We start from the raw sequence: 26,405 nt of genomic DNA, 5'->3' as shown, positions 1-26,405 counted from the left end.
ACCCCCCCCCCCCTCTTATTCAGCGGTCGGCTGAGTCGTTGCGATCTTTTTGGGACCAAAAAAAAAAAAAAAGTGACATCTTACCCCCCCCCCCCCCCCCCCCCCCCTCGTTGCGAAATTTTCGGTCCGATTTATAAATGTTAACCCCCCCCCCCCCCCTTGGAAAAAATCCTGCGTACGCGCCTGTGAGAGGGGACAGAAACGAATCCCCTCCCCGCCTTCTGGTTTATACACCACTTGAAGAAAATATTGCGCTTGGTTTTGTTACGCAATCCTAAAAAATGATGAAGGAAAATAAAAAATGAAACTCAAGGCCTCCCCATATTAGAATGAAAAATCTGCCCCCTCGCTTAAGAACATTTTGCATATTAGAGTACTGGAAAGCTTATTATACATCGTTTTCTTGCATAACAAATACTTCCCTTTTTTATAAGGTCGAGGGGGTGGCCTTTGGGTGTCAAAAATCGCTTATTTTGCTAATTATCCCCTTCTTGAGACTTGAGCATCCCGCTCCTGTGGTCGGAGTATCGGAACTCCTCGCCCCACGGCCACCCTGGGACAATGACTATTATCTTTGTGCGTTTGCGCGTACGCTGTAGACTACTTTCCTGACGGCGAATCATAACAAAGTAGGCAATCTTTCTATACATTTTCTTCAGAATTCGCCTCTGTGTATAATGTATGTAGACCTATGGAGTGCTTGAATATCGCTTGATCTTGAGTCCATGTTATACTTGAATTTGAAGTCTGTGAATATTCGCCATAGATCAAGAAATATTTCAGAAACAATGCAGGACACATACGCATACAAGAGGAGATATATAACGCTCAAAAGGAAATGTGATTCACTAGAATTGGTAAGAAACAGATGAAATGAGAATACCTACTCATTTGCGTACGTGTGGGACTGAGGTAAAAAATATTTATTGAAATGCCTCCAAATGCATTATGAAAATATATAGATAATTGCATGCCATGTACAAAACTACGACTTAAATGTTGACAAGATGTAAATGAGGACTAATTAATATGATATTTGAATAGTCTAGACCTACATGGTAAGTCTAAACTTAACTAAAAAATTGTGGTTGTGACTCATGAAAAAAAGGTTGTGAATGTGATTCACAATCGCAATGTTTCTTGCCATGAAAATGAGCAATTTATGAAAGTATCATATCACAAAGTTCCTGATATAACAGTAATACATGTTCAATATAAAACTAAGAGAAACTACACTGTAGAATCGTAACCTCTATCCGTAGAGGCGCAAGGCAGAACAGAAGGCTTGAGACTTGGGGGCCCGTTCCTAGAAACTGTCATTAGTCTAACTTCTTGACTATCCCATTGAACTATCCCATACACGTTTCAATGGGATAGTCAAGAAGTTAGACTTACATGTATGACGGTTTCTAGGAACGGGCCCCAGGGGTACATGCAGAAACAAGAACAAAAGAAACAAGACCAACAACAACGAGGCAATTTTTCCCTGCCAAATTTTTATTACAGATATTCTCAAATTGATTTAAGTACTGATGGAGGGTATTGTATAATGAGAGTAAATCAAAGTGTTATCCTGTTTGCCACATATTTTGTCTAGATCTAGTTTTAATTTTTTGTTATCATTATATATTTCATGTATTTTTTCCACTTCTTGAATTCCCTTTCAGAGTAATGAAAGAGTTTTGAACAGACTGTGCCATGTCAAGAAATATATTCACAAGCTTTCTAGAGAAAGAAGGTAAGTAATAAATGGAGATTAGCGTTGGTGAAGTACAGTTAAACCTGAATCTACTGACGCAACCGAAACAGAAACAGAAACAGATTATCCATAGAAAAAAGAATAAATGGTGAAAATAACAGGGTGATTTTCTGATTCCCCCCCCCCCCCCACCCCAATGTTTAATGTATTTGTAGGAAAGAAGATTGTTTGTGAATGATAATATATGTAATTGTTCTATTTTTGACCAATTCTCTGATTGTGTCATAGGGGCCTCGCAAAGAAGCTGACGGAACTTGGAGATGGATTCAAGAAGAGTGATTTGACAGTCCCGCTTGAGGTAAATTCATTTTTAGATTTGCCCCCCCCCCCCCCCCCCTCCCCTGACTATGACTTCCAGGAAGCTACCTCTCCACCCCCAGAAAGTTGTCCCAGTACACCCCACCCCCCCCCCTTACTAAACCAAAAGAAATGAAGAAATGAAAGTAAATAATTTATTAAAAAAAAGAAAACAAAAGAAAACAAAATGAACAAGATTACAGATACACCTTTCTTGTCGGGTAGGGGTAGGGGGGGGGGTAGTATTCCAAGGGGTAGTGATCCTAAAATCTTAAAATCTACAGGTGTGGATAATGCGTACCAGTAGATGGTAAAATGTTAAGTCAAATCATTACTTTTGTAATGTGATTGAAATTGCTGACCCCCAACCCCCTCTTGATTAAAATCATTATTATGAAATATGCCAACCTTGACCTTGTCTGTGACCTTGATCTTGTCTGTACAGGAAGAACTGCCCGGCGCAATGACGGGAGGATCGGATAGCCCATCGCCCAGTGGACCGGCTGTAGGAGAAACCCTGGGCGGGTTTGGTCCATTCACCCAAGGAGGACCGGTCAAAGGCGAGGAGATGGTCACCGTGGTGCAGGAACCACCGCGACCTGTCGTTGTCCAGGTCAAGCCAAGGAAGAAAAGGACAAGGGATTCCAACAAGCCTGAGAGAGAAAAAGGTACGAAGCACAGGAGACATAAGGAGAAAGTCTTGATATTGTATAATACAGTCAAACCTGCTTTAGTGACCACCTGTCTACAAAGACCACATTTTTTGTTTCCCTTGAAAATGGTTTCTCATTGAAACATGTACTAAAGGAACCTGTCTACAAAGACCACTTTTTTTTGTTTCCCTTGGGTGGTCGCTATAGATAGGTTTTATTCTACCATCAAACTTGGTGCACACGTACGTACATGTAGCAACTTTTATCAACTTTAAAGGTAATACAAAGTTTTGGTAAATTTTGAAAATTGGGTGGATAGTGATTCTTTACAATTTTTATATATTTGGATGCCCCTGTGGATGAACTATAAGCACAACAATTTTTAGCCCCTAAAACACTTCTGCTTTTGAGAAAAATGGAATATAAAAATTTACCGGTGCTCCCGGTAAATTAGAATAAATTTCAAATAGCGCCTCCGGCCGTACAATAGTAGCTGCGACCATGAAAATCTCAGAATATGTAGTTGTGATATATAATTTCCAAATGGGAATAGCTAATCGGTTGATTTCAGTCAAGAAATATTGTTTTATAGGTTAATTAATATCTTGACCTTGAGAGGGAGCTATACAGCATAAAGAGTTGATTATTGACATTTTCATAACTTTAGACTCGATTGCAACCGCGACAATGATCACTAAATATTGTCGGATCGCATATGCTTCCAATATTTTTATTTGAACCAAATTCATGACCTCATACCAAAACTTTGTATTACCTTTAAGTTATGTACAAATTGCTTAATTTGGACATTAAGTGATAATAATGTGTGGCTGGGAGGGGGGGGGGGGTGGGGTGGTTGGGTTGTCAGGGGGTAATTTTCCTATGGAACGGTTAGTTGTCTTTTAGAAAATTGTCTGGAGAAAAGTTATCCAGGAAGTAGTCGTCTGGATATAAAAGTAAACATATACTACAATAAAGAGAGAGACAGAGAGAGAGAGACAGAGAGTGGCAGAGAGAGAGAGAGAGAGAGAGGCAGAGAGAGAGAGAGAGAGAGAGATAAAGAAGAGAGAAAGAGAGGGAGAGAGAATTTGCGAGTATCATGAATTCTGTGTGCATCACTTGAAATCAATCCTTGATTCTCCTGCCAGATCCTAACGCACCCAAGAAGCCTGCCAATGCTTTCCTCATGTACTGTCAACAAGAGAGACAGAAGGTACAGGATGGTGAAGGCAACGGCATCTACTCTGCAGACATGAGCCATCAAGACCTTACCAGACAGCTGGCTAAACAGTGGAAGTTCTTAAGTGAAGAGGAAAAGAAGGTAAGATCATAGATGGATAGAAAGAAGGAAAGAAAGAAAGAAAGATAGATAGAAAGATAGATAGATAGATAGATAGATAGACAGATATGAGCCATCAACACCTTACCAGACAGCTGGCTAAACAGTGGAAGTTCCTGAGTGAAGAGGAAAAGAAGGTAAGATGGATAGAGAGAAAGAAGAAAAAATAATCTAATTTTTATGCCTCCGTTACGAAGTAGCCGGAGGCATTATGTTTTCGGGTTGTCCGTCCGTCCGTACGTCCGTACGTACGTACGTACGTACGTCTGTACGTACGTACGTCCCGTTCTCGTGATCGCGTTATCTGAAGAACTGGTTGATGGATTCCTACCAAACTTTGGTCATGTACGTATCTTGTAGAGCCGATGAACTGATTAGATTTTGGGGTTACGAGGTCAAAGGTCAAAGGTCACAGGGCTCATTATGTATGCAAAACAAGCTCGTGATCGCGTTATCTGAAGAACTGGTTGATGGATTCCTGCCAAACTTTGGTCATGTATGTATCTTGTAGAGCTGATGAACTGATTAGATTTTGGGGTCACGAGGTCAAAGGTCGAAGGTCACAGGGCTCATTATGTATGCAAAACGAGCTCGTGATCGCGTTATCTGAAGAACTGGTTGATGGATTCCTGCCAAACTTTGGTCATGTATGTATCTTGTAGAGCCGATGAACTGATTAGATTTTGGGGTCACGAGGTCAAAGGTCAAAGGTCACAGGGCTCATTATGTATGCAAAACGAGCTCGTGATCGCGTTATCTGAAGAACCGATTGATGGATTGCTGCCAAACTTAGGTCATGTATGTTACTTGCAAAGCCGAAAAACTGATTAGATTTTGAGGTCACAAGGTCAAAGATCAAAGGCCACAGGGCTCATTATGTATGCAAAATGAGCTTGTGATCGCGTTATCTGAAGAACCGATTGATGGATTGCTGCCAAACTTAGGTCATGTATGTTACTTGCAGAGCCGATGAACTGATTAGATGTAGGGGTCACAAGGTCAAAGGTCAAAGGCCACAGGGCACATTATGTATGCAAAAACAGCTCGTGATCGCGTTATCTCAAGAACCGATTGATGGATTCCTGCCAACTTAGGTCATGTATGTTTCTTGCAGAGCCAATGAACTGAGTAGATTCTTGGTTCATAAGGTCAAAGGTCATGGGCTCATTATGTATGCAAAAATAGCTTGTAATCACAATATTCTGAGAACCTGTTAATGGATTACAATTGAACTTGAATTCGAAAAATTTCTTCTGTTTTGGTTTGTAAAATTGCTCTATGACGGAGGCATCATTTTCGACTGCGCGCAGTCGAAGTTCCATCTAGTTTAATTTCAAATAGGCAGACATACCAAAGCCATCAAGACCTTACTAGACAGCTTTTATTATCTTGTGAAACCTTTTGTCAAATACAGTATAACTTATAATACATTGGAATAACTAACAAAACAAGTCCAGGTAACCTGTCTCCGTGGCCACCTCTGTATAAAGACCACCTGTGTATATAGTGGCAATGTATTTTGTCTACCTCAAGAAGAAATGTGTATTGTTAAACCTGTCAAAAATAGTCACTTTCTACAGTGGCCACTTCCTCCGTTTCCCTTGGGTGGCATATACAGTGCGTCCCAGAAAAAAGGAAACCGAGAAGTAAGTATCGATGTTCTATCATAACTTAATCACAACTATAATTAATGAATGATACATATATGGAAAGCTTAGAGTCTCCTCTTTCATGTGATGCTACTCAGATAATGCATATTTCACGCATGAGTGATTTAAAGCAATTAGAAGGAAGGAAACCAAAAAGACATTTGGCGGGCGGTATCTGAATTTCGAAGAAAAATTCACATTTCTAGAAAGTTGAGTTTCTGCTCTTTCATATGACACCTCAATCAGGAAAAATAAGCGAGGAATGACAAAGTTCTGTTTGTTTAAAGTAGTGCTTGCATTTCCAGAATTTTATTTAACAATTTTTTTTTTCACTGGCTGCCTGCTGTATCAATAAACGAAATTATCAAAAGACTTAACTCCGTTTCGTTGACAATCAGCCGTAGACGAGAGTCTTCATGCATAGCTGATTGTCAAATCTGCTTTTTGCTACGGCAGGCACCCAGTGAAAACGAATTCGTTTGTTAAAATTATGAAAATGTAAGGGCTACTTTAAACAAACAGAACTTTGTTATTCCTGGCTCATTTTTCTTGATTGAGGTATCATATGAAAAAGCAGGAAACAAACTTTCTAGAAATATGAATTTTTCTTTGAAATTCAGATACCGCCCGCCAAATTACTTTTTGGTTTCTTTCCTTCCTTGAAATTGCTTTTAATCACTCATGCGTGAAATATGCATCACATGAGTAGCGTCAACTGAAAGAGGAGACTCTAAGCTTTCCAAATATGTATCATTCATTAATTATGGTTGTGATTAAGTTATGATAAAACATCGATATTTCTCGGTTTCGTTTTTTCTGGGACGTACTGTATAGAGAGTTTTGACTGTCCATGCAAGAAAGCTGCTTTAATCGCATTGTCCCATGACAATCTACTTTGTCTTTCTTCTCTTTGTCTCTATGTAATTAGCACTACTACCTACTGTACGAGAAAGAGAAAGATCGATATGACAAGGCAGTCAAGAAGTATGCTAAGGGAGCTGGACTTGACAAGAAGAAATCATCAAGGGATAATGGAAATGATGCAGATTCAGAGACAATCGATGTGGTGAAGATGGGCCAGGAGAAAGAATGGAGGCCAAAGGTGTTCCGAGAGGAAAAGATTACCTTGAAGACATCCCACACCAGTGAAGATCAAACTATCGATGTTGAGAAGGACGAGTTTGAGTTCACCGATCCTCCAGGAATGGCCGAGGAACCTAAGATTTGCTTGGAGAAGATTGACAAGAGCAAGCTCTTTGACAAAGCCAGATTGTTCGGATTACCTAGCTTGGACTCTCAAAAACACGAGAGTAGCGGAAGCAAAGCAGACACAGGCGGCAAGCAACTCAGAGATTACTTCATGAAGACAGAAATGAGGCCGTTACCTAGGCCACAGAGGACAGACTTCAAAGGCCCGGCCATTCTGGAGATTGCAACGGGTCGTAAATCTGCCTCACCGACCATGTTGAGCCACGCAGCTCCGAAGATGTTACCAGAAGCTCCTCTAAGACACGCAATGGAGCTGAGCATCAAGGAGCTTGTTGGCGCAAGACCTAGTTCCTTTGAGGTCAGAAACCCTGCAATGATAGAGCTCAAGAGCAAGGGAGAGGAGAGGACCGTGCTAGCATCAGCTCTCCAGAATAAACCCATGTTTGACATGAAGATGCGATCGAGCACAGACTACACCACCAAGCACAAACCAATCCTAGATGTCACAGGGCCACCTAGTGATGCTTCCAACCCATGGGGGATGATGTCTTCAGAAGTTAAGAGCAAGTTAGCTGTGGAAATGAGAAGCAGGGTTAGTGCAGAGCAGGACAAACATAAGACCTTGATAGACTCTAACCCCAGGGCCTTTACAGATTCAAAGACCACCCTTGCAAGTGAATTGCGAAGCAAGCCATCTAACTCTGAGACCATCAAGTGTGCTTCTCCCCTTGAAAGCAAGGTTAGGGGATCCCCTGAAACCATGAGAAGGGTGTCTTTGGACAACAAGAGAGCAGTGATAGAGCTTAAGAAAATCCCTGTAGACCCTTCTGACGATCCCTATCATTTTGATGATTAACCCTCTGCCACCAATTTAGGAACAATCGTCATCAACAAACTCTAAAATGTATATCAGTATATAATGTAAATTCTGGGCTCATCTTTGCAAATTATTGTGTAACTTGGCCTTAAATATTTTTAGTGGGAACGCCTCGTCAATATATTCTACTTCAGAAAAAAAAAAAATTTATTCATCCAGATATGTAGTAGAACATTACTATTAAGTGCCTCCCACATTAACTCTTTATGTCTCGTGTCTCTTGCAAGAAACACAAAGAATGTGACCTAATTTTTTATTTTTTTCAATTATTCTATTAAATGTTGTTTATATATACTTTAAAAAAAACTAAATGTAAGCTAGGACTATTTTTTTAAGTTACAAAACGTGAACAATAGCATTAAGAAACATCTTACAAAATGTGCTGAAACGGCAGACTCTCAATAAGACCTCTGGTAGTCCATGCAGTCAATCGATTCACTGCATCTCAGATATCAAAACAGGCATTGAAGGAACCAATTAAGCCCAACTGCACTACTTATAGCTACTTGCGCCCTCTATATAGCAAACAATGCCTAATTGGTGACCGTTGGTCCCCCATGGTCCCCTTTTTCTTATGTTAATTGAGAGCTGATTTGATGAGATAACCACCTGTCAGTGACCATGCAGGGAGGTCTAATCTCTCCTGGCCAAACTAGTGCAGATAGGCTTTTAACTAATCCCAAGATTTTAGGTCACTCAGTGTAGGCTTACATTGTACATAGAAGAACTAATACATTGTTCTACATATGACCAAATACATTGATATAATCATATTAATATAACCTTCATTCTGGCGTGGTTAATGATTCATAAATATAGGTACATGTAAAACAAACAAAAACATGTAAAGTTGAAAAAATAAGGAAAAAGCTTTCCTTGATTATCTACATAAAGTTTAAACTGGAGGTCACTAAATACAGCTGTAATAATAGGTTTTTTTGGTTTCATGTATTAAGTATGTACATGTGTTCACATGTAGTTTGGCTTACCTAATTTATAAAGTAAACCTGTTTGAATGGATGATATGACATCCCCTGCACACCTTACAATCTGACTTAAACTTCATGTTTGTTTTTGAAAGAAAATGCATCAATGTTTAGTTGGAATTTTCAAAATCATCTTATAAATTCTTCCTAATTGCGGGTCATGAATTGTTACATAAATAGTAATAATGTTAATACTTCTTGTGATTTTGTTTAAAATGAGTAGAGAGAGAGAGAGACAGACAGACAGACAGACAGAGTCACACAGAGAGAATGAGAGGACAGAGAGAGAGAGGGGACAAAGTTGGACACATTCGGTGACACATAAATGAGAGAGGAATACGGATGAGGTGGAGGGAGGTAGGAAGGGAGGGGTAGCCTCTTTGTATGAATTTTAATTTCTCTTACTGTCCGTTAATTCTGTAATAAAAACAATATTTTGGTAAATAAAAACGCACAATGTCACACATCTTCTTACAGGCCTCTTTATTCTTAAAATTCAAAAATAATGCAATGTAGTCCTCAATACGATTTTTAAACATAATCATGTTCTTTTTAAATAGGCAAAACATCACACATACTTTATGGGAGCACTGTGGTATATTTATAAAGGCTCCTTGATTAGATGGGCCCTGGGTTCGATCTACGCTCGGTCTTTATATCATTGGACTAAGGGTTTTGATCACATTTCTCCCTCTCAACGCAGGTGTAACAGGTACGGGCGGATCCAGCCGGTGACAGGGGGGGGGGGCCAAATCTTGAGCATGTTTTTAGCGCCGACTCAGCCGACCGGTGAATAAGCAGGTGGGGGGGGGGGGGGGGGGTTAAGAGCACACATATATATTTTTTTTTTAATATTTTTTTTTTTTTTTGGGGGGGGGGGGGGCCAATTTGTGAAAAAATATTGAACTGCAATTCATCCAGGCGGTGAATATGCAGGGGGGGGGGGGGGTATGATGGAAAGGAGAACCACTAATATTTTAGGTGTGGGCGATTTTTTTAATTTTTTTTTTTTTTTTGGGGGGGGGCTGCTTTTGTTTTTTGTTTTAAAAAAGGTTAGATTTACGCTATTATCCTATTTTTTAAAAACAGTTTTTTTTGGGGGGGGGGGGAGGGGCAGACCGGAAAATTCGCCACGTGGATCCGCGCCTGCCTGGCGATTCTAGGATAATGACAGCGTCCGCAGGAAGAGCGATATCGTAATATCATGAGTAACATGATAAATATGATTCTGCTATCATTTTAGTAGTGCGCCATCTATAACACTCAGACTGCCAGCTGCGCTCTGTAAATTAATGTTTCATGTAATCCGGGGACCATCTGCTGGTTCTGATTACCACAAACAAACTTTTACCGGTTTTCGAAATTTGCCCGAAATATCTCGCGTACCATAATGAGTACAGTAGCGATGAAACCGCCCCTCCCCCCCCCCCCCCCCCCAACACACAAAAAAAATCTTTAAAAAAAAAAAAGGGCTAGAAGGGGATCTATGATTTGAAATAATGATGGGAAACAATTCCGAAATATACACAATACTGATGACTATAGTGTAAGGGGGAGAATTATTTTGGCGCCCCCCCCCCCATCTGCCATTGACTTACACTAGAAAAGAACATTTGAATTTTCTTCCGTCACTTTATTTCTATGCTTTATGAATGCATTCGGAAAGGAAAGTAGTCTTGTTCATAAACTTAAAAACCAAACTGACCATGCAATTACATCGTCCCTTTTGCTTAAAATACATGCCCTTACTCGAAGTCGAAATTACAAGGTTTTCCTCAAAAACTAGGAAATGTTTTCATCCTTTGTATTTATTGATTTCTTTTTTCAGGAGCAGGGATTCTGACTGTAAGATTCTGTAAGTTGCCACTTGCTCCATACATTTACCACTTGGTCCATAATTATATACCCATTTAGTCCAATACATGATCTGCTAATTGATCAGGTACTAAATGTTGTTATTTTTTTTTAAAATGTCATTCTCCCCATAGTACCGAAATGGCCAATATATTAATTTCCCTCCAAAGTCAGATCATGGTCTTGTGTCGTAAGCTGAGACGTTGGCTGATTTTTATGGAAATAGATACGAATCAAGGAAAATTTAGATATCAAAAGCAAAAGAGAAAAATACACGAACTCCCTTTTGCTGCATGCAGTATACAAGGCGAAGCTGTCACAACTTTTCTTGTTTGTCATCCTATCATTCTCCCAGATGTAACATGATATATCTATATACTCCTGACCTCCATGACAGCATGCATGTTCATGCATAATTGAAATACATCCAACAATATTCCCTTCTGGGGCGTAATTAGAATAATGAAATAGCCGGAGTATGAAGTCAAATCAATAGTTTGCGCTGTGAGGGCATCATTTTCTCCAGTGACAAAGATTACCATAGTAATTCATTAGAATTCAGCAGAGATCGAGCTTGGACAGATTTACCGCTTGCTTGCTTGCTTCCACGATCGTCATATATCATTAGTTTTTCCAAATACGAGCTTGAAATATTGAATGTTCTTTCATCTGTAACAGCACATTATTGTGTCCGTGTATTGCTTGCAATGGCGTATCCAGTAAATAACAACAGAGATTGACAACAGAGTCGGAGCAGAGCTGATCGAATGACATTATAGGTACGTAAATTGTATTGAGACATTCTCGATATTTGTTCAGGGCCTCCCAAATGGAGCGGAGGAGAAAGGGGGAGGGGAGCCGTCTTATAGGCCTATCAGTATCCAATGTGACAGTGCATGAACAATAACCAATCAAAATTTTTTCTTTTGCAAAAAAACGTGTTAGATCACACTGAGGTATGGTGTTTATTAATTAACAGTTTTGAAAAATGTAATGACTAATAAAGGAAGAATAACTTAACACAATTACTCATTTCTGCCATGATTACCTTTTGTTTCGTATCACAGTTAAGCCACTGCGTCTTATGACTAAATATCTTCTTTCTTATTTTTCCTTTAAAAAACATGGTATTGATCTTTATTTTTAGGCTCAAAAAAACATGCATGTAAAGTGGATATAACCCAAAATGATGCTAGGCCATTTTTTATCCAATACTTGTGACGGGACAAATGATCCAAATAACGATGATTTTTTTTTTTCCCAGGGGTTCATGATTAAAAAGAAATCAATTCTTTATCCATAATTCTGATGAAATGCCTATAAAAGATCTCCATTTTCAAATAAAATCATTCAAGGGGCTCTTGATCTATATATTCCCTATACCCTCTCTTTACGACTCATGTATTTAATGCAAATATCTTACGGTTCATTGCACAAGCAAACCGATGAAGCTCGGTAAATAGTGTGCAATAGAACTTGATCAGAATTTGATGAATCATTCATCATCCATGGAATTTGGGTCAAGGGGGAGCATACAACGTTGTGTCCTATGGGGACTTTCTTTCCTTGGGGCACATTTCCTCCAATTATTATGCAAAATTTTGTGGGGAAGAATGGTTCCGCTCATTTGATTTTGCCTATCTTGTCTTTGATAAGGAGAAACAGGACGGATAAAATAATGAATTAATAATGGTAAGGAAGGGGGCAAAGGGACCAAATGGGCTGATTTTATACAATTAATGACTTTAGAAACGTGAGTGAACATTAATAAGTGGTTATTTTTCCGAAGTCAACCGATTTGTCAATACAATTTCCCATTACTGATTATTTGTTAATTTTTTTATTTCAATCTAATTACGTGACAACATTTGTGTAAAAATTGTTATTGGGTTAAATACTTTTATTTTAGCTTAGATTTAGGGTCAATTTTACTCTTTTTTGCTTTTTCTTTCTGCCCCCTCCCCTCTACATTTCCGTTCTAGCTATCTCGCCCCTTTCTTTGCCCTTAATAATTCTTCCCCTTTTCTTTTTTTCTTTTTGTCTTCCTCCACTATCCCTTCGCCCTATCTCTCTATTTCTCTCTTTTCTCATTTCCTTTATCTCTTTCTTGTTTTTTTTCCTCCCTGACTTGTGTCAGTCACTCTGGTATCTTCCTCCTCTATCTCTGTCTCTATCACTCCCTCCCCCCCCCTCTCTCTCTCTCTCTCTCTCTCTCTCCCTCTCTCTCTCTCTCTCTCTCTCTCTCTCTCTCTCTCTCTCTCTCTCTCTCTTAATTTTGTATCTGTCTTATTCTCGCTTTCCCTGCTTCTCATTCTCTAATCATTTTTTATTTTTACATTTTGTTGTCAGCCGTTATTAGCTTATCTTCAGCTGTAATCTAAATATGGATCTCAAAATATCACCGGAACTAATAAACAACGATAAAAATATGGGATGGGGAATAATGCCTTCTGCTTCCGATTTAAGGTTCTTTTATGCAATGATTAGTCAACTTCAGACGAGTTCGCAAATTACCCTCTTACCAACAAACACTTTAATTGAAAACTGAGTATGTTGTACCTTTTGCATTAACACATTCAGAGAATATTCTTTCCTGCAATCAGTGTTAACCGTTGAATGTGTAATGTTTCAAGACAATTCTAATCTGGGGAGGATATTGGATGTAGGGTGGATGTTTGATCCAGGTAATCATGATAGACTTGACATTATTACAAAAGATATCCTTCCATCCACAGCAGGGGTTTATACAAACTCATTTCCAATCTTTCGTTTTTTTCTTCCTGACTCGACCTACCTTCATTTATGTAATGTCCTTGTTTCTTGGATGTTAATATTGCCTTTACCCCCACCCCGAAAATAAAACTATTTCTACGTTAATATTTTGCGAATAACACGCTTATATGCCTTCAATTTTTGTATTCAATAACATTATGTCTCGATTGTTTAGTTTAAGCATTTTTATAACATTTTCGATGTGATGGTATAATGAGGTATTCACTCCCTTCCCACTTGAATAGAAACGTGCCTCAATTCAAACCCCTGCTCGTTGCTCCAACGTATGATGACGAATTGGAATTATTTCATGTTATATGACCATTGTTGGTGATTTGAACAATCTATTCTTATTTCACCGGAATTCATGTATTTAATTTAATGCATTAACGTGATTATACATGAATGTGATGTTCACACTTTTGTCAATACTCTTGTGAACATTTCACGATTGCTTTTTTTTTACACCGGCCCCTCCGCCCCTTTTACATCGGCGTCTGGGGCTACGCCATTCGATGATAATGACTCAAAGCAATCCGCCGGGCCTCTGGAGTCAGCGATCGATGATTTCAAACGCGATGCCCATGCATAGTGATGTGTTTAATGTCAGGGTTTTCGGGTTCAACGACATGAGAAATTCAATATCCCCTATCCCTCTTACACATCTCCAGTGTCTTCTATCTTTTTGTCTCCTAAACTTTCCTCTCCGCTTATACTTCATTGCATACTAATAATCTTTCTCTTAGATTTTGCTATAAACTTTTGACATTGTTTAATCTTCCTGTCCATCGTTAAAGCTGTGTCACGACTTTTAGGTCCAAAATAAACACTGTTTCCCTCATAGGGAGCTCTCCTTTCATAATTCATTTTGGCTTATAAAAATTAATTTGCTGGAATAACGGTAGAGACAAATCTTTTATTGATTTTTTATTTCATTATTCATTTATTAATTTATTTATTCATTTATTTATTTATTCATTCATCTGTTTATTACAGTCCTTATTTTACCCTTCCTTGTCTTTAATTGTTTTAGCCTTGCTATAAAGATATATATGTCACACCTAACCGACATACACTACCTCAATCATCCCTCATTTCTCTTTTCATCGAATTACAACCTGTTTATTATACACCCGTGCTGTAATAAATCGTACGTGTGGCCCCATCTTCTTCTTTTTTTTATACAAGGCGTAAATCTTGATTGCAATGTAGCGTCAATTATCTTCCCGCGATACATGGAAAGAAATGAATAAATCATTCAAGAAGTAGATGAGAGCAGAATGGACCGTATCACACCTTCCTTTTGTGTCATCTGTCCTCCGGCAATGTCTTATCTCAAGTCCATCCCCGCACATCACTCTAGCTAATTGAGCTCCACACACATGAGTTTGAGAAGGAGTGTCGCTAAGAGGGTAATGGGGACGCGCTGGGATGGGGTGGGGGTGGGATGGGGGGGGGGCAATACCCCTACCACTAAACCCTATAATATGTCGATATATTTCAACTTAGTCTACAAATCAAAAGAAATCTCTGATAGTTATTTCCATATTTCACGTTTATGGTACGGAGATGATAAACATCGGGTATATGTTGTGTTGCTTACTAGCAGATTGATATTTGAAAATAAAGCAAATTTGGAATTCCATTTAACTCAATATTGTATTGAATTGTATTGGTAATATTGTTTTATTTTGTTGCTTTTAAGGTATCGAACATGTTGAATGATTATACTAAGTTTTAGACAGTACCTCATGTGCGCTTAGAAACGTCTGTATAAAGCGCCCTATAAATGTAATTATTATAATTATTATTAAAGAATTAATCATAATGAAAGTATCCTAAAACGTTGGCATTGATTCTTGCAAAGTTATAAGAATGGAAAAGGGTTTTGAAGATCATTTTGCTGAAGATATCATTGTTTTGTCCGGCGGAAGCCCTTTAAACAAATTTGGTTCCACCCAACCCCTCTCCTTAAATCTAAAGATCCATGCAGCGATGCCCCTGATTTATCCTGATGACTTGAAGTGGCATTAATCAAACCCTGTGGCGATATCATGTTCCAATTACGGGACGAATTCAGGCCTCGATGACAAAGATGGGCTGGCCAAGACGAGCTGACTCCAATATTGATTGGGTTTCCTGATTAAACTATCCATTCCCAAACAAATCATATTTCTCGGAGTAAAGGATGAGATGAACTCTAGGTGACAAATCGATATGCAATCTGATTATAAGGCGTCTGAAGCTCAGAGGAGGGTGAAATGTCTTTACCCTCGCCATGCCCATCTGTGATGTTTTTCCCCATTTCATTTAATTTATTTATGACCGGCCCAAAAGACAACGTATATTATCGATATATAAATAATAGGTTTGAACTAACGTTGAAACAATCATGAATAATTGCACTTGATAATACACTATCTAGGCCTATTTAAATTTACATTATTAGTGATTTTTTAAAAATAATAATCGTACTCAAAAATATTGTGCAATATTTACAATAACTATCATTTTATGAAACAATGTTCTTCCAGAAAATAAAATAAATAAAATCGATGGAATCGATGGAATATGTCACTATGTTATACTATACACTATGTTTGTATTGATTCCAAACAATAATTTCCTTGAATTCAAAACATTTTCATTACATAGATTGTACAATTGATGAAAACAAAAATGAAATCAGTTTTAACATAAAACAAATAACCCCATCCCCCTCCCCCCCCCCCCCCCACACACACCTCTCTCTCTCTCTCTCTCTCTCTCTCTCTCCCTCTCTCTCTCCCTCTCTCTCTCTCCCTCTCTCTCCCCCCCTCTCTCTCTCTCTCTCTCTCTCACACACGCACACACACACACTTTTTATATATTGATTCCAAACAATACAAACCAATCTTAGAAATAAAATACAGTTGTTTTTCCTTGAATTCAAAACATTTTCATTACATAGATTGTACTTATTGATGAAAACAAAAATGAAATCAGTTGTAACATAAAACAAATAACCCCATCCAACCAAACACACAACTACTCCCCCTCCGCCTCCCCCCCCCCAACACACACACACACACACTCTCTCTCTCTCTCTCTCTCTCTCTCTCTCTCTCCTCTCTGCATTCCTCCTGATCTTCCTCGATGCACCTCCTCTTTTGTCTCACTCTTTTTTACCACTCCTTTCCCATCTTCTTGTCTTTCTCATCATCCTTTCTTTCTCCTTTGATTTTCTCGATTGGAGTTATCGATTAACTGAGAATAAGTGAGAATCGATTGGAGGCCTCGTGCCCCTCAAAGGCTACGCCCCTGCTTTTTTTATTTTTTTTATTTATTCATCTATTTTTGTGGTTTTTGTGTGACCTTTATGTTGAATACCTTAGTAAGAGTAGCAGTCGGCAAATTCTCACTTATTCTCCGTTAATCGATAGCTCCTTACGTTAAAACGTTTCACCCAACTGTGTCGGTAAGTGATATTAGTGTTGAGAAGTATATGTATGACAGCGACATAAGTTTTGCTGGAAAGAAGAGCATGATATTACCGTGCAAGTATAAAACTCTTTTGAGCCTCGCGCAGAGTTACATTTAAAGATATATGATACGGAATGTCTACAAAAAGATACCCAAATAAAAAGCTTAAAAATAGAGTTGAAATAAAAAATTAATGGTCATCATGCATATAGAACTACATCGTGACATCCTTTGCCATTATTATTCGTTTACTTATTATTGTACGCCAATATAATATTAAACAGAAGAAGAAAAATCCGTCTGCTTGGAAAGGTTTGTCACAATTAAAAAAAAAAAAAAATCTAGAGGGATTTGGTGAAGTCAAACGTAGTCGCAACGGATCATATCCCGAACGAAATAGACAGGATTATCGATAAGTTACTACAATGTATACCGTTTGTATATATTGCCTATAAAGTTGGAATAATTTTTCTTTACCTCTTTTCACGATATGATTGTGAGAATAGGATTTGGTGGGTTGGCTTTGGTTTTTTTTACCTGACTACCAAGAAAAAGCATATGAATGCTTTCAAGTAATCATCCAGGGGGCCGACGGCTTTAAGTCCTCTCCGATGGAATTGGTGATGAGGATTAATGCCTTACCAAGGGGCACTAGCGCATCGAATTGGTTTCGAACCAGGGATCTCCCCGTTACGACATCACTGCTCTACCGTTGAGCCACCGCGCCTCATTATTCTTGATAGGTAAATTTGAAATCTTCTCAGGACTTTTTCAATCAATCTAAAGAGTCGCAGAGATTGATCACTAAAGCTTTGCATCTACCAAGCATAAGTTATATTGTCACATTCATTTCATGAAAAGAGGTAAGATAATATATTCCAACTTTATAGGCAACAGTGTTAATGGCCAAGGATATTAAAATTCAATCACATTGCTCTCACAGGCCCCCATTCCTGTCCTGGCACGACAGTGTGTTAATTACACATTAATCATCTTTACGGGGAATACCCCCAAAGTAATAATACTCAATGAGGTGCAGTATCCCAAATACAAATAATTGGTAAAACAGATACACGGTTAGACAAGAATACTGCATCCCGGGCTCTGGGAGCGGAGGGGGGGGGGGGGGGGGGGTGGCACAATACTCCGCAGAGGGGGTAGTACTTACCCAAAGAATGTGTTCAAATTAATTTTGACCGATGCGCGGGGCACCTTGCAACCTGTCTCACAGACTCGCCAATAAGAGGAAGTATTGGCAAAACCTGTCAAATTTTGGACACAGTCATTCACACGGGCATCCTTTGTATTTATTTGATATTGGGTTTTTTCTTCCTCATAATTATTTATATTTATTTTATTCATTTTTTTTTTTTTTTTTTTTTAGTTCGAAAGGACCTGAGAACGATTTGTGTTAATCACTAGGAATATTGGGGATAGATAGTTACACCCCACCAAGGATTTATCTTCTAGTGGCTGGGGAGGGGTCAAAACTTTGCATAATCATTCGACAACCTCCCACCCCCCACCAGAAAAAACCTCTCAGCTCCATGGTAGTTCGAAGAAGCTTTCCTTTTTATCATGTGTATTGTGTGGGTGTGTGTTTGTTCTCAATTTGTTCTGTCTGCATCTTTTTGTTGGTTCATCGAAAAAGGTGTGTCATCGTCTTGGGATCAACATATGCGATTCGAACCCTAGTCCTTTTGTACAGTGACTGTATAGAGAGCCGACCACTGGATCAATTCACAATTTTCATACAGCATTGCCCAGATATTATGTTAATGGCTCAGTATCGATGTTTGTCCCCGCCCAATATTTCACGCCACGCTTTTAGCGGGCAACGAAGGGTTGATTAAACTTGCAAATTTCCTGTTCGTGATTTCCTGTGCACGGAGGTGCTCATGTGTCTCCTTTTGCGAGGTGATGCTTACATGTCTCCGAGTCTGCATCCCTCTGCATCCATGTTCACCGCAAACGAGATCGCATTGCGTTTTCGTTGTCACCACAAAGTACTGTCACCGCTCCCGTAGTATTCCCCTGTCCTTCGTAACTCGTGTGTGCAAGACAAGCAGCTGAAACGCGCCATCATTCTCACTTTTGCTTCCAAGTGCTTCTGAGGAGGTTGTCGGATCCATATGTCAATTCTCAACTACTGACATTTTGCGAAACAGTATCCGCGGTGAATATACACAGCAGTTTCATTGCATACATGTGTACGATGGAAAAATGATGTATAGTGTACCGGCATTCAAGTAAGCTGGGACTCCACTTAACATCGACCCCCCCCCCCCCTAAGCCCCCGGGATTCCCCCTTTCACGACTGCAGCCGCGCATGACAAACAGACGCTGCTAATGCAGTAACCACTTACTATTATTGCATTACTGCAGAAATCGCATACAGTGGAATCAATACCATTCTACAAACATATGGGATCCATGAGGTTATGACTAGAATAAAGTCAATATACACGGCTAGAGTCTAGCACGTGTCGCCCCTATGATTGTAAATATGATTATCATTATTGTTCCGCCAATTCACAACGTTCAACGGAATATTCCGACCTTCCGCTTTTTCTTGTGACGCCACTCGCCTTTCATATTCCAGCTCGTATGTAATATCATTGGACTTCCAGCTCCAAATGCACATGCAGAAGGAAGATAATGATATAAGCTTGATGCAATGGCTTTATCAACCTACGTAAACACATACACTATTAGTCAATTCAGTTTTGATTGGCGGGCTGTTTTGATAATGGTAACATCTTCCGGTCTCTCGCGGATGGCGTTATGCTTGTGATGAAATTAATATTCTCCCGCCTGTGCAGCGGCGTGTTACTGTAACATTGCAACGCTCCGAGAGACTCAGAGAGGGTCGAGTGTAGTTCGCATTTATGATCGACTACGGTTGCTGCATATAAATACGTGAATATATGAGATTCGTACCATTCTACTGGTACACTCAACAATTGGTATAATCATAGACCTGGTGGTAGGTCTATGGTATAATACTGTACGCTGGCTTTAATCCCCTAATAAATCATAACTGGACAACGCATCTTACATCAAGCAAGGTCGTATACGTATACGCCGCCGTCTAGACCAACACCGCTTCAGTGACTATGTCTCTGCTCTGTTTTGGACTTTGAGCTTCTTTTATTAAGTCCATGCTTCAACATTCACTAAACAAAGCGGTGAGACTGGAAGGGTGATCTATAACCATCGTGAGACTGAGAGCGCTGTGCGAGAAGGAAAAAAAAATATTTGCGTTCGCCAGGTTGTCATGTTATTGCTTTATCATCACGGTTTGCTTTCATGCAACGGCTCAGAAAGTAAACATAACTGTCCAAATATCTGTTCTTGAACTATATCGTAACGCGTTGAATATCCTTCGAAGGAAGTTTGCCATTGCCACAGGAGGAAATGCCATGGGGAACATTTCAATAAATCGGAAGCAGCTATCTGTACACCATCTGCCCGTGTACATCATGCTCAACGGATAAAGAATAGAGAAATATAATATACGTCCCGTAACAAAAATGATATTCATTACAATGGAGTGGTATTCTCAACTGGGATGACTGATGGACTTTCTGAAGGTAATGTATTCACTTGTGGAAGCACTGGTACATGATTGTACAATACTCGTTAGTGTTTTGCAACTGGATTGTGGTGATGATGAAGGTTTAATAAGTGACCGTATATACATACGATGCGGAAATGAATCATGGCTGTGACCAGGGAGGATCTCTGTGGTATATACCGAATCTGCTTGCATATTATAGGGCGTGGATGAGGGAATAAACTGTTAATAAGTCGAGTACGGGTTTGTTTAAGGTCCATGCGATAGAAGTGTGTAAGTAGTTATTTCTCAATGATTTAAACAGTTATCAATAAAAATTTGGGTGGGCCGATATTCATTGTACAGGCATGTATGCTGCATGTATGATAATTTCCGAGTTTCATTATGCATCCAAATAATTAGTTGGCCTGGCTGTCTCTTCAAGATTCTCTGCTATATTTCATATCTCGTGTTACGATATGATGGCAACGTGGATATTATAATACCCACCTTATACAAATGATTTTGTTGGTATGTGGGGCAAGCATTAATTAGGCAAGTTTGCAAGCCCTCAAGATCAGCAGTTATTCAAAAGATCTAACTGGGCCTTGTGCTACAACAGGCGCGAAAGCAAGATTTTGTTAAGAGAGGGGTACTATATTCCTGACATTTGATGGAAAAATATATACAATTTCAGCATCTCAAACAGAAAGCGCATTTCCGGATTGGTATTGTAGTCTACTCGGGTTTCAGGGAGTGGGGGGGGGGGGGGGGGGGGGGAGGGGCACAACTGGACACTGCTAATTCGGACCTATTTGTAAAATGTATTTCATCGTTAAAGGTAATACAAAGTTTTGGTATGGGGTCATGAATTTGGTTCAAATGAACAATATGCGATTTTACAATATTCAATGAATGATCGTTGTCGCATATGAAATCGAGTCTAAAGTGATGGAATTGTAAATAATAAACTCTTTATGTTGTATGGCTCCCTGCCAAGACTGATATTACTTTAGCGTTAAAACAATGTTTCTTGACTACAATCGACCAATTTGCTATTCCCTTTTGGAAATTATATATTAGAACTGTATATTCTGAGATGTTCATGGTCGCAGCTACCATGGAATGGCCGTAGGCGCTATTTGAAATATTTGAAATTTACCGGGAGCACCGGTAAATTTTTGATCATTCAATTTCTCGAAAGCAGAAGTGTTTTAGGGGCTAAAATTTCTAGTGCTTATAATACATCCACAGGGGCATCCAAATGTATCAACATTTTAAAGAATTACTAAAATCCAATTTTCAAAATTTCCCAAAACTTTGAATTACCTTTAACATAGTTGTAGGCATGCATGGAGCTAATAATAGTGTCTTGCGTCTAGGTGTCATTTCTAGGCCTCCCTGAAGCTTTCAGCATTGAACAGGAAGGTGACACATCATAATGTGAACAATCCCACTCTTGCACATCCTTCCCATCTCCCTGGTGTAACTGTAGCTTTGCCTATATGATAGGGTCTCGGACCAGTTAGTCAGTGGTCAATAATTATTATATGCGAGTCCTTAATGATTGGATGACCAAAGTAGTGGCTGACACATTTCCGGTGGGAAATACCATATCAATTAATTAGGTGCTACTCGCTTGTCAATTCATTTTCTCCTCTTGGAAGCATTTGAAGAGGCAACCCAGTTTAAATAAAACTGGAAATTAAAATAAATAACTCGAAATAAAATGTCCAATTGATTGCACTTCTCAATATCAGAGGATGTATGGGTGTCACGGCCTGTGCCTGTTAGGGGAAACTGAATTGAATCACCGTTACCATTGGGTCTCTCCTCCCGGTATAACTGATTGTGCAGGTGCAATGGACCACCACACCGGGACCCCCTCCCAATACTGCAGTGGGTTCTTAAATCCCCACTACACTACTTATAGCTAATTGCGCCCTCTATATAACAAACAATGCCTAATCGGTGACCATTGGTCCCCATGGCCCCCTTTCTTATTTTAATAGAGAGCTGATGTTATGAGATATAACCACCTGTCAGTGACCATGCAGGGAGGTCTAATCCCCTGGCCAAACTAGTGCAGTGGGGCTTTAAAGTGTAATCTATTGCAGACTCTTTACAACTCGCGTCCTCATGTAAATGATTACATAGCTTGACCGGAGTATGTTTATACACGTGACGTCAGCTATGATCAGATCTGGATTACCAACTCAATAGGTGGTGTGAGACAGAGGCCAATAATCTAGAAATTAGCAATCTAGATTTTATTAATAGTTATCTAGATAATAGTCTGTATGTCACATGTTTGTCACATATACGTAAGTGAATAATCTATAGATAGCTGTTATCTAGGTGCTTCCAGATGGATCGGGAAAATTATGACTGACAACACCTATAAAATGATCGTGCTGATGAACTCTCGCATTTGTAATCTGTCAAAATTAATGAGAGCTGCTTCATAGTCGATACAATACATGTGCTATGACAGTGTAGATCAACCAGGGACGTTGATTTAGGGGGGGGGGGGGTGAGCACTATTTCATTTGACTCAACACCCCTACCCCTCCCCTTGAGCAAAAAATAAAAAATAAAGTGTCACTTTTTTGCCAGGGGGGGGGGGGCCTTTTTGTTTTAAAAGGTGTGTGTTAACTTCTGTTGGGGACCAGGGGTGCGGCCCATGCATGACCACTCCCTCCCCCTTTGTTCAAAATGGTATGGCGAAGGCCCTGAGAACAACAGTATAAAGTAGATGGGTCTATTAGCTTTCCGGGGGGGGGGGTGCCATGGGCGGGTCCATTAGTTTGGTGAGGGGTACGGGCACCATTCCGATTTGATTTATATGCAATTAAGGGAGTATTATTTTGTGGTGTATTTAAGGTAGAAGTACATGCCAACTTGGTCTCAAAAAGGGGTTGTGTCCCCCAACACTCACGGGGGGGGGGGGGGGGGCACCGCAGGATCACAATTGCCCTCACTTGATAAAGTAAATCGCTCATCACATTTACAACCATGAACGATTTACTTGCGCAAATGAAATATAATTTATCTCCATGTTTCGACTATCCACGTCAGCCAGGAGCCAAGATATTATTAAGAAATAAATCATTGAAGTCATTAATAAAGGCATCATAAAGCCATACATGACATCTAATATAGATTTGACGGGGCATTCGAGTATTCATTTAATTCGTTACCCTATCAGGCATATTTTTACTGATATTGATATTGAGACTACCGCTAATCAATCGTTAAACACGTAGGCCTTATAAAGAGAGAGAGAGAGAGAGAGAGGGGGGGGGGGGTGGACACTTGTGGAGAAACGTGACAAACCGTCCTATTCTTCAATTATTGATAAATAAAGAAATAAAGAAATAAAGGATGTGATCACGAAAAGTACACCCTTTTAATCTTCTCATGTTTTCTTTTATTTGCAGTATACATCGAATAAAATGAGACGTCAGAAATGCTACACCGACGCAACGAACATGGTGGACGAACTCAACATGGCTAATAGCGTATAGCGTTGCGGAATCGCTGTTTCAAGTCGGTATTACAGACTACCTTTCGCTTCGCTTGTGAGCGTCGCGTAGCAACAAACTTTTGACCAATCACATTCGTCGGACATCGGTGTTTTTATCACGTGGCCATTATGGGAAGGTCGGTTTTCAGACTCTCTTCTCGCAGGTTGGCGAGTTTGATAGCGGCTGGCTGCTTTATTTATTTCATCATCTCATTCGGTCTACTTAACTCCGACCGAAATGCGATAAAGAACAATCGCTGTGTTGACGAGCGTTCTGGCGTTAGACAGCAAACAACCAATGATAGAGAAGACGATGTAATGTGTAAAGATGGGGTTTGTGAAAGACGTCCGAGCCCAGAACTGCAGTCCAAATTCAAGTCAGGTACTTGGAATTCTTGGTACAACTCCCCCGGGTACCATAAACATTACGATGTTAACTGTTCTGGTATCATACACAATAATCAGACAATCATACGTCAAGCGTACGAGGTGGTCCGTGACACACAGGTGACGGTCCCTTGTGACGAAACGGTAACGAATTGGACCAAAGATTGCCCGTCGTACAGACGACATCGCCGATATCCACTCAAAGCGCTATCGGAGGAAGAATTAGATTACCCGCTCGCGTACATTATTACAGCGCACAAGGAAGCAGCGCAAATCGAACGTCTGCTCCGAGTTATTTACCAGCCACAGAATTTTTACTGCATTCATGTGGATACCAAATCAGGACCAGCTTTTCATCAAGCCATCCGAAATCTTGCTGGTTGTTTCGATAACGTCTTTGTCGCTTCTAAACTGGAGAATGTCCAGTACGCCGGATTTAGCCGAGTGGTGGCCGATATCAACTGCATGAGAGACCTCGTAAAGTACCAGTGGAAATATGTGATCAATCTGTGCGGTCAGGATTTCCCGCTCAAAACCAATCTAGAAATTGTGAAACAGATGAAAGCATACCATGGCCACAACGATATACCGGGTATTTACCCGGAACAGACTCAGTGGTTTGTTGGAAGGACAAAACATAAACATAAGGTTATCCGAGGTGAAGTCATCCGAACTAATATTGAGAAACCCGATCCACCTCATAACGCTAAAATGTATTTTGGAAATGCCTACTACGCAGCAACAAGGGAATATGTAGTACATCTCTTAACAGATAAGAAAGCTAATGACATTTTAGAGTATCTAGCCGATTCACTGAGCCCCGATGAACATTTTTGGGTTACATTAAACCGGTTTCCGGGAGTGCCGGGTGGTTATCCGAACTCAACCTGGGCATCGAATGTTCGGTTCATCCGATGGACGAATTCGGATTACTACGCACCGTGCGTTGGCAAGTATGTACGGGCTGTATGTGTAATAGGAGCCGGTTATTTGCCCTATTTGTCGAGCCAACCGCATATATTTGCGAATAAGGTTTATTACGATTATGATCCGATCACCATGCAATGTTTAGAGGCGCTCTTGGACTACAGGACGGTCTTTCCAGATGCACTTTCAGAATATGTTCATGATTATCCGGTTAAAAATCTGTTTCCATGATTACAACCATACTCAGACAAATATTCTATGGCATGGTTGGACCCACCAAATGAATGCTATACGTACTTAATCCGTTATCGACAAACTATTATGGATCCCTATAACGGTGTCCCAAAAAAGTTACGTAATGCAATTTAAAATGATTCAAGAGTAATTGCCCTCGGTGCTTTGATCGACAATCCATATGCAACACGATCACGAAAACTTTCGAGAAATCAAGTCAAGGGAATATCAATACCCTGTTGTATATCCCATATGAATTATGTTAAGATTACGTAATACATACGTCACTGTATTGTTTGCACATTTCAATAGGTGATAGACAAGGCTATTGAAATTATCTTAGGTTGATATTCCCAATTGGATATCTTAGATTGAAAAAAGTGTGACTCGTAGTTTCTGGAATAAGTAATTTGTTCTTGCTTGCCGAGATATTTAGCTTTAGTACGAGGACCAGGAAGTATTTAAAAAAAGGGGATGGCCTTTCCTCCTTTAACATTAAATATGTTATACCTTCAGTACTCACCCCCAAAACAGAAACAACAATTATGTCCCTCCCCTAGTAGGCCATTTTCGTAATGTAATCAAGTTTAATGCATAAAATTAATCTTTGTTAAGTGCCTCGTTTCAAAATGTTAAGAATAACTATATTTCAATAGTCAGAATGCGAATTGCATACATTAATTGTTGCTAGGTAGGACAAGCATTATGTCTTGTCCTAGTCCTACCTAACAGCATGGAATCTATGCAATTCGCATTCTGACCATTGAACAATTTGTTGTATGTTTGTAACAGCTGAATGAAATCATTTGTAACGAAGCATTTAACAAAGACTTTTTTTGGTGCATTATTTTGATTATGTTACGAAAATGGCCTATTGGGATTTTGTACTTGGACACCTTTAAATTTATATTGTAGAAC

At 39.6% G+C, this 26,405-nt stretch overlaps 2 protein-coding genes across 2 annotated transcripts; both read left to right on the top strand.

Moving 5' to 3' along the window:
* The first annotated feature begins 687 nt into the window (after positions 1–687).
* Positions 688–7,977, top strand: LOC100890571. The gene is made up of 6 exons (XM_030999082.1): positions 688–857; positions 1,668–1,738; positions 1,988–2,057; positions 2,502–2,724; positions 3,858–4,030; positions 6,626–7,977. Exons 1-6 carry the CDS (start codon positions 726–728, stop codon positions 7,760–7,762), a joined length of 1,806 nt encoding a protein of 601 aa, XP_030854942.1. The 5' UTR covers positions 688–725; the 3' UTR covers positions 7,763–7,977.
* An 11,723-nt stretch (positions 7,978–19,700) lies between these two features.
* Positions 19,701–26,013, top strand: LOC763273 (N-acetyllactosaminide beta-1,6-N-acetylglucosaminyl-transferase). The gene is made up of 2 exons (XM_030999078.1): positions 19,701–20,450; positions 23,854–26,013. The coding sequence occupies exon 2, from the start codon at positions 24,069–24,071 to the stop codon at positions 25,482–25,484; it is 1,416 nt and encodes a 471-aa protein (XP_030854938.1). The 5' UTR covers positions 19,701–20,450; positions 23,854–24,068; the 3' UTR covers positions 25,485–26,013.
* The last annotated feature ends 392 nt before the right edge of the window (positions 26,014–26,405 follow it).

The sequence above is a fragment of the Strongylocentrotus purpuratus genome, unplaced genomic scaffold (assembly GCF_000002235.5).
Source record: "Strongylocentrotus purpuratus isolate Spur 01 unplaced genomic scaffold, Spur_5.0 spur5_contig_861, whole genome shotgun sequence".
Taxonomy (NCBI): Eukaryota; Metazoa; Echinodermata; class Echinoidea; order Camarodonta; family Strongylocentrotidae; genus Strongylocentrotus; species Strongylocentrotus purpuratus.
Note: the sequence above shows the minus strand (reverse complement) of the source record. Positions and strands in the feature narration are given on the sequence as shown.